Source organism: Archocentrus centrarchus, chromosome 1, assembly GCF_007364275.1.
Source record: "Archocentrus centrarchus isolate MPI-CPG fArcCen1 chromosome 1, fArcCen1, whole genome shotgun sequence".
NCBI lineage: Eukaryota > Metazoa > Chordata > Actinopteri > Cichliformes > Cichlidae > Archocentrus > Archocentrus centrarchus.
Genome location: NC_044346.1, coordinates 9,273,232 through 9,285,050, shown reverse-complemented (window position 1 = coordinate 9,285,050; position 11,819 = coordinate 9,273,232). Strand labels below are relative to the sequence as shown.

Here is an 11,819-nt window from a genome sequence, read left to right as displayed (position 1 = left end):
ATTAATTATAAATTATTTATATTACTTTACCACATGTGACTATTCTGCAGTGAGTTATTGATGCCTATTTGGTTATTTAATTTGCATCCTCTAAAAAAAAAAAAAAAAAAAAAAAGAAAGGATGGTTTTTTAACAACCATTTTTCTGCGTATTTGAAACAAATTGCTGTGCAGATCTCACACACTTCTCTCTCTTCAGGTGCTCAGTTCAAAACCTATTTCATTCTCTACAACTCTTAAACCAAGCTTTTTCTTTGTTATTTTGTCACCACAGGAGAATAGATTTAGAATTAAATACATTTTAAGGCATGTCACAGAACAAATCTTTCATATATTGTGTGAGAGAATTGGAATTTATTGAAGAACTTAATACTGACACATGACAGACAAGCAGATCCTGTTTGGGAGCTGTACAATCTCAGTCACACATGAGGAAGCAGGTAAAGCTGAGCCTGAATTTCTTCTGCGAGGCTCATAAAGTTGACTTAAAGCTGTAGAAAGCCTCCGATCTGGAGGCAAAGAGACTGCAAACAGACTTTTTCACACAAAGAAACATGAAGACCAAAAAAAAAAAACCCAACTGATGAGCATGCTACTTAACAAATGCTACAACACTGGTGAAGCTAGCAGAAGTAATTTTAAAGTGTATTCATCAGTTTTTGTTGTCCTGTGCCAGAAAAAAAAACATGTTTAAAGATGTTTTTGTTTGCGTAACTATTTTTCTATGTCCATGTTCTGTCAAATTGGCGCCCAGCTTGGCTGCATTTGTTTGTGCTTTTAGCTTGAATCTTTCAGTTAACATAAAAATGAGCACTCTTTAATAAAAACTCCACTTTAAGTCCTTAGGAAATCACAGGTGTAAGATAAATACACATTTAAAAAAAAACAAAAAAAAAAACATCTTCCATCTTGAGGCACTTCAACAGTTTTGATGTCACAAAAGCAGAAGAACAAATAAAGATTTAATAAATGCAGACATGAAACCAGCAACATGTCGTCTTACACCGGATTCCCACAGTGGCTCAACAACAGCACGAAATAAAACAACGGCAGAGTGTCTGACACCTGAATCAGGTGCAGTTGGGAATGTGCCGGACCCACCTGAACACCTTTTTAATCACACGCGCGTACATCTTTATACTTTGAATGTATTTTTCTAACTGCAACGCCAAAGTTTAAAGAACGTAACTATTCTCAGAATAAATAATATAATACTTTATTCTAAACTTTTTGGCACACATTTTATTGTACTTGATTTTCTTAAAGGCACACATGCACTGGCTGAAACAACAACACTGTAATAACTGTTATATGTAGTTAATGACCTAATATTTAAAGCGTTGGGCTGTTTGGGTTTTACAATAAAAGGATAACAGCTCCTCCCTCTGCTGCTCATTAGGAGGTGTAAACTTGACAGCTAGGAGGAGGGCCACTGCTGCTGAGTACCTGCCATTCTGTAGTTAAATTGCAGCCCTGCAGCAACTACATCACCGTTTGCAGAGCAACTTCTGTTTCCTATCTGTGAGGCTCTGACTGGACTCTGAGTCTAAGTAGTTAATGGCATGAAAGAAGTGGAAGTAACAGGACTCTTTTTTTTTTTTGGAATAATGCCAGTCATTTTTCTTTGCATGAACCACAGTTGCTACTTTGTAAAAAAAAAATAAAAAATACAGACAAATCTGTAATGAAAAAAAACTAACAAAGATGTTCAAAAATATATACTTGCTTGGTGTTTTTTCATGAAGATCTGCTTTAAGTGTCCAAACGTGAAAGCGTCTCCACCTTCTGGTTGATATTTTCTTCCTCCCGGGGTTCACTTTACTCTCGGTACCTTCAAATGTTAATTTCACATCTGACACAGAGTTCAAATCTGACTTTCTGGAGTTTTCAGTGGCCGGTCAAAGACGTCCACTCAGGAAAATTGTCGATCTCTCCTGTCTCGCTCCGATTTTGGTCTCCGTGCGTCAGCGTGAGCTTGTAGCGCAGGCGAACTTTACGCTGAAGGAAAAAGGAGCAACATCTTAGAAAAATGGTTGAAATTTTCCAAAGACTACAAGACCAGGACAACTTTAGAAGTAAGCGAATAAATATTTAAATTATCGTCAGCATTTTCTGTTGTGTTGTAATGTAGAGTAGAGCGACATGTTTATCTGCAGCTTTAATCTCTCAGCTATTGCCACTCAGCTCTCTGCCATGTGCAAGAAATTAAGACAAGGAAAGCATCTTATTGAGGATCAGGCACATTTACACTAACAGCAAAGCCATGCAGCACTGCACCGTGGAAATATAAAATTATAAACTTAAATAAACTGGCATTTAGAGATGCTGACATACAACTTTCACTAAAGTAGTCAGGCACTAACAATTAAATGCATATAACTCACCCTCTGAGGATTAGCTAAGAGGAGGACCTGAGAGACAGCAGGCGGAGGCAGGACAGGGCTGTAAGGAGGTAAGTGTGTCCCCGAGGCAGGTTGAAGTTTCACTAGCATGGTCTGCGTGACAGTAATTAAACTAAGAATGAGCTGTGTGTTCAACCCAAATAAGAAGCAGACAGATGCATAAAAGAGGTGATGGAAAGAAAATTACTGACAAATCTGAACTGGTAGCCCAACACCAGCAGAGGGCGCAAGAAACATTCATTTGTCTTCATAGTATGAGCCGCTATGACAGGCCAACAAGGCTGTAATATACGCCTTAGACCCACAATGGAGCTACAGTTTAGTATTATCTTTAACACAGACAGACAAAGTCTTTCTCACATCAAATAGTAGACGCGCGCACGCGCACACACACACACACACACACACAGGTGTTAACTAATCACATTAATTAAAGCTTGATTAATCTCACCAGTAACGCCTGTGCCTTCCTACTTCTTTATGCCAAAACAGGAGGTGTGAAAAACATCTGCTTATAGATTAAATAAATGAGGGAAAAATATGTCCTGGCATTTATTTGACACTTTGTGTCAGCATTTAACTAACATATAACTATAACTCAGCATTTAAAATATTGCACAACTATTTTGAACATCAATTTTTTTTTTTTAAGCAAAACTGTGAAAAATTTGGAGCAACCTGCTGATTTTCTTTGTCATATATACCACTGTGGTTTTTAACTGTTTGTCAATAAAACTTGAGGTCAAAGATATTTTTTGTTGTCTTATTCATTAAACAGTAAATCACCTAAGTGAAGGAATAACAGGCAGGTCAAACGATAATTAGTGAATAGTTGCAGACAGATTATTTCACAGTCAGTCCTTTTACTTTTGCACGTAATGTGCACTGTAAGAAGTTAAAATCTGTCATTTCTCTTGGGGGGGGGGTTCAAACATAAAAAAAAAGTAATAATCCTTCACATTTAAGAAACAAAACTGTGCTTTAAAGGTTGTATTGCCACAGATCAGGTGATACAGAAAGGGCATGTTTTCCTTCAAGATCTGGAGGTTAAAAAGTTTCAAACCGCAATGTCCTGAAGATATTTTAAAATTTCCCTGATTCAAAAGTGCATCCTCACACAAGGAAAACACAACAATTTAAAAACTCAACACTGAGACCGGAGTTTGTCACCTTTGGAACAGCTGCTTGAAACAGGAAGTCCCTCACATCGAGCGCAGATGTGTTCACCGCAGACACGACGACCACAGCGACACCTGGATGACCGGGTGGACAGTTTCTAGCGAAATGAAGAGACACGTGGAAACCGGCCCGGTTGTATAATGTGATTGGCTCCAGCTGGCCTGACAGACACGTGAAGATAACAATTAAACAAAACATCTGACGAACAAAAACATGATAAGAGGGAATGTGATGTACCGCACTGCTGATACTGAGGAACGGTTTCCTCACAGCTGCTAAGCTCGCGGCAAACATTAGATAATCCAGCTTCAGGGGACTCACTGGATTTAATGCTCTCCATTGGAACAAAGACGTTTTTCAGTAAGTGTGGGGGACACGAGTCCTCTAGCTTCACTGGAGACCCTGACGCTTCATTTGATTGTTTCTCTGACCACTTGAACTGCTGATTCTGAGGGTGAGACCTAACAGGAGAAAAGACAGAAGCAGATTTTTAAAAACAAGGGAACTTGTTTACAACTCTAACCAAGCACCTCTGAATGCTAAAAATTAGAACTATATATAGAGCTATAAATAAACTATCTGCTTGTATACTCTCTTATCTTTACAATCACTCTTACCGAATGTCTGTTCCATTAGATAAAGCACTGGTGCCCCCACATCCACGGGCTCTCAGCAAAACGTCCCCTCCTCTGCTCTGCTCAGCATTACAGATGTCTCCATTTAACTAAAAGTAAAAGTATTTGTTATATCACATCATCTTCCAAACTAAATACATCTTTAAATCTGTACATCTTTAAACCTCACCTGCATCAGCTCCTCAAAATAGGACTTTGGATTCTCTTGAGTCTGTTGTTTTGACAGCAGATCTAAACACGCAACACAACATGTTACATTACGAAGCACATTTGTCAGCATGATGAGAAAATAAAGCAGAAATAGGAACCAGTGCAGGCCTCACCTAACTCACTCAAGCCCTGGTCAGCTTCTGAGCTGAAGGCACTGTCCAGATGAGAGGTGAAGACTGGTGAGGAGGATTCAAACACAGGCAGGGAATCGGCTTTCCTGTGAGTCTGCGGAGAGTCCAACGCTGAAAGATCGATGAGGTGGTAGCTCTTTACCTCTCTGCGGCTCGTAGGAGCTGGACCAACAAGAGAAAAGAGGATCACACACAGAGCAGTGCCAGGAATGTGGCCGTGACTTTTCCACAAGCACTAAGAGGTGAACATAACGAGGCCCTACCAGTTTCACTCGTCACTTCTTCACTTTTACTTCTTGTTCGTTCTCCGTTACACTCGCTTCCCACCACACGAAGTTTGTAGGCATTCACTACGAGGGTTAGCTCATCGTTAGCCGCCAGGATCTGTGCCAGAGCAGCATCATCGTCCATGGTGTCGCTGGCCAGCCGGAACAGGCTGGGCCTCATCCCGTCGCAGCGCTCATACAGCGTCTACAAGGGTAAAAGATGAATCAAAACACCTCTACACAACAAACAGCATCTTGAGAAGTTGGCCAAGTCCTTCATACAAAAGGTCATATTTGCTTGCAGTGTATTCTTCCACTGAAACATTGTTCAGATGACAGATTTCATCATCAGACTTACTGAAGTAAATCAACTGTTTCCACCAGCAGAACATTGTTTCCTAGCAGTGTGATAGTGGAAAACATCAGAAGTGAGTATCAGAAGTTGGACTGTTACTCCAAGAAAAGAGGGGCTCTCTCAGCATGAAATCACAGCTTCACTGAAGGTTTTTAAACTGATCAGTTGTATCCAAAGAGATAAACTGAGGCGGGGTGGGGAGATGACATGATCACAGATGCAGAATTTACTAAATAACGAACACAAGGCTCCAATCAGCAAACATCCTGTCAAATGGACGCTGTCCAGAAGTACTAAACATCAATGCGCAGTTATGCAGCATCTACTGATGAAATCTGATTATTGGGTGTCATTAAAGCAGATTTTCAGGTTCCTCAAGACAGTAAAAGGCCAAAGTAGGTAAAGAAAGATCTGCAATGGTAAATGAAGCTCAAAGAAATGCTGAGTCATGCCAGCCCTGTCGACTAGACTAAGAAAGCTCAAAGTTGAATGGGTAGGCTCTGGCTGCTTATGGAACACAGATCTTCAAATTCCATTTTATTGTTATGTTAAAAACCCAACAGTATTAGGTAGAAAACCCCAAAAATCAGATGATGACCAAGCAGCTAGCAAACAGGAAGAACCAGCTATCTGCTGCAACCGGGTGAGTGGTGAAGGGAAAAACAAGAGAGAAAGGGGGGAAAAAAGCACACAGACAAACAGGATTAATCATGAGCTACAGGAGAGAGAAGGCACAAGTTAATGACATGCAGTAGCAGCAAATAAACACATCGGGAGTTAAAAGAGGGACGTGATGGAAAAGTGCTCAGTGCATTGGAGGAAATCCCCAGCAGCCTATAGCAGCATAACTAAGGCATGTTTCAGCTTCTGTCACTGTTAACAGACTACAATAATTCAAAGCGTCAATCTATTGCCACAAGGTGCCAGCAGCAGCAGCATTAGTAGTGACACAGCATTATATCCAGTGGCACAGCATAACTCAAAGTAAGCACAAAGGCATCGTTTTCCCTGGAACATTTAAGTATAACATAACTGCTTAACACTTGAGTTTAAAAAAAAAACATTTTCTAGCTGGCATGTTGCATCTTGGGTCGAGCTCTTTAACCAGTTGCTTAAAGCGCCACTTTTCTACCCTAAGGATATGCACCACATCCTTGGCCAAACAAAATGGAACTGCATCAATAATTACCATCAACCAGCAATGCTCAGTTGAGTTATTTGTTTACTTTTAGGTTCAGCTGCCAGAAATCTCCTCCTTCAGATCTGCTCAGCTGGAGCAGCTGTGGCTCAGGAGGCAGAGCAGGTCGTCTACCAGCCAAACCAGTGATTTCTTGTAGGGTCTTTACCTTACAAAATAAAGTGCCTTGAGGCAACTGTTTGTTGTGAATTGGCGCTTGTTGGGGATTTTTTAAATCACCTTTATACTGATATCTACTGTCACTATTTTTATATCATGTAATAAAAGTATATTAGTCTCTCACACACACACACACACACACACACACACACACACACACACACACACACACACACACAGAATTAATGAACACTGTAGGCTTTAATGTTACTGGGGTGAAGGGAAGGCCTGTTATATCTGAAGCTCACATGTGCTCAAGGCCTTGGTGGGAGGCAAGAACATCTGTTTCACATGACCTTTGTAACCTCATGTTGTATTTTAGGGAGTCTTATGACAGGTACGCTCCAAAAATGGAGTTCCGTAGGCCTCCCCTGTCGTGCACTTTCCAAGTAAGTAAAGAGACAACAGTCACAGGATTTCCACACTGGCCTTCAGTGATATTGCTGTAACCACTGAAAATCTGTTTATTTCATGTAGTAACATACCTTCATGTCACTGCTGGGCTGTAATGAAGTTTCAGTCATAGCGTGCTCTTCCAGTAGCTCTCTGAGCTGTTTGGTGCTGCTCTCCACATCCTTCAGAGTAGACTCACGCTTTGACTGTTTCTCAGCCTTTTCCTGCTCCTAAATGTCTCACACAGAAAATTTTTTTTTTTTTTTAAATCAATATCGAATTGATATAAATACATGATTGTCATCTTTCCATGGTCACCACAGCACTCCTCACCTCTTTGAGGGTGCTTTTAATCAGTCTGTTTGCAGTTTCCAGGTCTTCAGGACGGCCACTTTTCAGCAATCTGGCTAACAGCTAAGAGCACAGAAAAAAAATGTTAGCAGGATCAAACCTGTTACACATTTTACTACACACCAAGAAACACACTCACCTTGGCCTTGTCCTCCTGGTCAAAAACCGACTCTGTGGCTCTCTGTGGTGGAGGAGCCATTATAACCGTGTCCGGCAGTTTGGGATCGTGCTTCACAATCCCTAAAATCAGAAAAAGAAGGATGTTTAAAAAAAACCTCCTTTATTCTCGGGACATGGACATAAGAGACGAACTAAGAAATGATTTAACTGATATGAGTCCTTTCTATAGCTGCAATTATCAGGTGCATGAGCAGTGTTAAATGAAGTGATTCTCAGGTAGGTCTTCTGAACACAGACTTCATTTTGCATCATGACTCTGCATTGATCCTGACCCTGTTTCTTGAGCATGCTGTAGGCTTCCTGAATCTTAGGTTCTTCTTTAAGCCAGAGCGTCCAGCCGTAGAGGACCTCCGTCACCCTGTCTTTGACTTTCTGTGGAGTCCACGAGCCAAAGTACTGTTTGGAGAGATGGATCAGGTGTTGGTGTTACAGCAGAAAAGACTCCTTTTTCTGGGCTAGATTACTGCATCAGTCATTACAAATTTACAGAACATCCTGCAGTAACTATCTAAACATTTGATTTTAAGAACACCTTTTTTTTCTTGTTGTTTTTATTCCAACTTTTAATTGAGCCCCTGTGATATACAGAAACTTTTTTTTTTCCTCATTCACAGAAGCTCACTGCAGTTCATTTGCAAATTTAAATGATTTACTTAATGGAAGCCTGAGGACTGAATATTAACTGTTTCAGGCCGTTCTCCCGGTTTAAAAACTACCACTGACTCTTCTGTCTGTAATAAGGAGTACCTTTGGTGTTAAGACTTTGATGAGCTCATTGAGAAAGCGAAACTTGGCAGCCTCGCTGTGGAACCGCTTGCCACAGTTGTTCATACATGCCTCGAGAACCTGGAAAGCACCAGAAATAAAGAGTAAATCCTAACCACCAGAAACTGAAGAAAAGCTTTTTCCCCCCCCCTCACGCAACGCAGAACAGAGAGAAGAGATTTTGTCTCTGACATCTGTGGTTAACCACCTTTAAATGCAACGTGTGCTGAGGCACATGGTCTTCAAGAAGCTTCTTTGAGTTACATTTCATAGTGAAGCTCTGACTACAAAGTGCGTGTTTTCACAGCAGCTTCAAAACTCAGATTAAATGCCTCATGTCACTTTGTCCACGAGGTAAAAATTAGTCACAGATATTATTCACAAGACCACCCTCCCCCACAGTTAGAAGAAAGACATTTGTTTCTCAGTGAATGAACTGTTCCGATGACGATACTGTTACCAATTCAAATTAAAACTTCTGCAGAGATGAAAGCACCAAAAAGCAAGAGATTCGCCGGGTTACTCACTGTGAGAGCCTGCAGAGCCTGTTTCTCCTCTGGCGACTGGATTTTATGTGCAAGAAGACGAATGGCTATTTGTGGCCTGAAAGGCAGAAAGATCTTGAATCATCTTAAAGTATCTGAGTAGACTGTGAGTAAACATGTTGTGCGAACAGCTGAAGATGTAGCGTTTACATAGCTTCCATACAGTGCCACAGGAGAAATGCTCTCAAATTCTTAAAAAAAACAAACAGGACTTTATCTTTGACTTTACATTAAAGCACCTTTAGACTTTATAATGCGTCATACTGAGAGGAGGAAAGGGGAAAAGGAGATACAGACTTCCCTCTCAATCTTGCACGATGGTCTAACTGACAAGCTGTGATGGCAACATGGATGTGAAGCAATGATTTCCGAAATGTCTGAGTTGTGTTAAGGTCATTCTTAGAAGCAAGCGGCCTCGCTTACAAAACTTTAGTTCATAATAAAAACCATCGAGAGGGGAAGAATACAGGCCTGTGCAAGTGCTTAAAGGGTAGGTAAGAATCAAGAAAACAACGTTCTGCTCACCCGTTAGTCTCCTGGTTGATAAGCTCGTAGAAGCCCTGAATGCAGTCCCATCTGTCCTCCTGATTATTTGGGTCTGTGGCCTGATCTGAAATAATCAGATCACCGAAATGAATTAGAGAAAGAAACAAAGATTTACTGTGGAAGTGAAAATTAAAAGATTTGAACAAAAAGGGGAAACAAAGCCCATGTTGCACTAAGTGTGCTTCTAAAGTGTGGAGCCCAGCTACTGTACTGTCATGTACCATCCCCACCAAGTAAAATGAAAAGATGATCATGATTTGAGAAAAAAGAAAAAAGTTTTTTGTTTTTTTTTAAGTATTGTATTTGATCAATTTGTACAGCTATTGCTTATCGTGTTCTTTTTTCATCTTAATCTCAAAATTTATGTTGTTACATAAAATTAACACAACAAACTGCACTTGTTACTCCTTATACTTCTGAACTTAAAACAATTCTCAAATGCAGATGCAAGTTTATAAATTGCAACTGTGCATCTCTCCACGGTGAGTCTGACCCCCCCCCCCAATGAAATATATAATAACCAGGGGTCTGGAGGAAGTACTCTTTATTTACATAAAACCCCAAAACCACATTTAAATATATATTTTTTTTCTTTAGATTTTGCTTCCAAATAGACTTTCTAGCAATTTTTTGAAGTGGGCTTCAGCAATAGTTCTCCAGGCTTCCTGACGCTCTTTCAGGGTCGATCTTTGGACATTGGCGTGTGTATTGAGCCACTTAACACTGGCCTATGAATCCTTCAAGCATAAAAAGACACCTTTTTTCATAGATCCAAGCACAAATGATGTGATTTTGCTGCACGTTGTCAGTAACAAAGTGCATAAAGATACAATTTTAAACAGTTTCTTTGCTAAGTTGTCTGTTATGTCTGGGCACAATACTGAGTTTTCAGTTTCCTTCTTTACAGTTGAATGACGGTATTAAGTGGCTTTTAAAAATCCCCAGAAACTGTACAAGAACTGGACAGAGAACAGATGAAAGAGCAGCCAGTAAAAATTTCTGCAAGCCTTTTGTTGGCGACGTTGTAGCAAAGCTATGAAAGTGATGTGCTGCAGTCAAACGTATAAAGCGGACTCAAAGGAAAACACTGTTCTTTGTGTAATTACAGCTCCAAAGTAAATGTAAGTTACTTATTTTGGTGACACTCCTGCTTTAATTAAATGAAACGTGTGACCGCGCGCGCACATCTGCAGGTTCACAAGCGAACGTCGCTCGGGCGCTTTTCTCTCTTCGAAGCACGCGCACTAGCTAAACAACTTCCTGTTCCAGCTGAGAGTTTCTAGAGAAAACCAAACCTTACTTTAAGTTACATTAATAAAGACAGCGCGTCGCTCCGCTCGTAAAGCGTCTAATGCAGTGATGAAGTCCAAGCGGAGTCACGAGCTGACCGTCCACGGGACCGTCGCGGCGATAAGACTGAAGCTGCTGTAGCTCTGCAGACGAGCAGCTGAACAACAACAACAACAGCAACAACACAAACACAAACTTTTTCTGTTCCGTGTTCACTTACTGAGCCATGACTCGAAAGTTGCCTGGCTGTCCCCACTCGCCATCGCCGTACGTCTCCTGCCGGTCCAGAGCCGTTCAGCTGCCGTCTGTGTTTATTTCTACCGGAGGTGTCAAACTGCCGCCTGTGACATGTGACACTCACGCCCCGTCAGCCACACTCCTGACACACACAAACCGAGCTACACCCCCTCACTGCCTGCATCAGCGCTCACGCATGTCTGCTTATCGTCAACTCTATCGAGCTTTTCAGAGCTGCGGCGGAAAGTGAGAACTCACGCAGATATGTCTTTAGTTTTTCGCCACATTTTCAGATGGAAAGTTTAATTTATTCTGCACTGTTTTGTTTTTTGTTCCTACAAGCATTTGTAACATTTGTTTCCAAGCACATTATGAATATATAAAATTGTTAAAAATTTTAAATCGGCCAAATGTCAGTTAATTTACAGAAGAATTATGATGAATGAGGATTTGCAGTATTTTTGTTACTCAGGCTGAGAGCCACATTAAGTTAAAATGTCCTCCACCACTTCTGTGCATTTCTATACCCCAGCCAGTGGCGTCGCTAGGGGGTGCTATAGCTTCCCCGGGAAAGTCATAGCACCCCCAAGAAAATAGCTTGTGTCTGCGTTTTGAGAACTGAAAGAACAAATGATTCTTCATAGCACCCTCGATAAAATGCTTACCCCCCCCCTTGGCACCTGCAGAAAAATATTTCTGGAGCCGCCACTGACCCCAGCTTAGACTATTAATTGAGGTACATGGCTCAAAACTAAGGGAACACTCAATCTGTCAAGTGAGGAAGCAAAAACCATTGTGAATCTATTTCACTTGCTTTCATCAAAATAAAAGTGACAAGTACACTGGAGATTCACGACAACCACCACAAAGGGGATGGCGTTGTAGGTGGTGGCCACAGACCATTGCTCTCTCAGCTCAACTGACAGTACCTGCCAGCTGAGCTGCACAGAGCCCACAAACCTCAGTGAACTGAAGCAA

The 11,819-nt window shown here is 41.0% G+C and overlaps 1 protein-coding gene across 1 annotated transcript; it reads right to left on the bottom strand.

Moving 5' to 3' along the window:
- Nucleotides 1–344: 344 nt before the first annotated feature.
- LOC115782749 (ADP-ribosylation factor-binding protein GGA3-like) lies at nt 345–10,997 on the bottom strand. Its single transcript, XM_030733145.1, has 16 exons — nt 10,825–10,997; nt 9,294–9,378; nt 8,751–8,826; nt 8,206–8,304; nt 7,731–7,854; nt 7,418–7,518; nt 7,261–7,341; nt 7,020–7,157; nt 4,820–5,027; nt 4,539–4,718; nt 4,385–4,446; nt 4,198–4,304; nt 3,902–4,041; nt 3,572–3,741; nt 2,384–2,494; nt 345–1,997 (listed from the first exon to the last, which is right to left on the bottom strand). The coding sequence occupies exons 1-16, from the start codon at nt 10,865–10,867 to the stop codon at nt 1,887–1,889; spliced, it is 1,836 nt and encodes a 611-aa protein (XP_030589005.1). The 5' UTR covers nt 10,868–10,997; the 3' UTR covers nt 345–1,886.
- Between the last annotated feature and the right edge of the window lie 822 nt (nt 10,998–11,819).

Bases quoted from the DNA above. Each gene is read 5' to 3' on its own strand.
- LOC115782749 (XM_030733145.1), bottom strand. From the start codon at position 10,867: ATGGCGAGTGGGGACAGCCAGGCAACTTTCGAGTCATGGCTCA. The intron at 8,827-9,293 runs GTGAGCAGAACG...TCTGCCTTTCAG, and splicing joins ATCAACCAGGAGACTAACGG to GCCACAAATAGCCATTCGTC. The intron at 7,158-7,260 runs GTGAGGAGTGCT...TGAGACATTTAG, and splicing joins TTAAAAGCACCCTCAAAGAG to GAGCAGGAAAAGGCTGAGAA.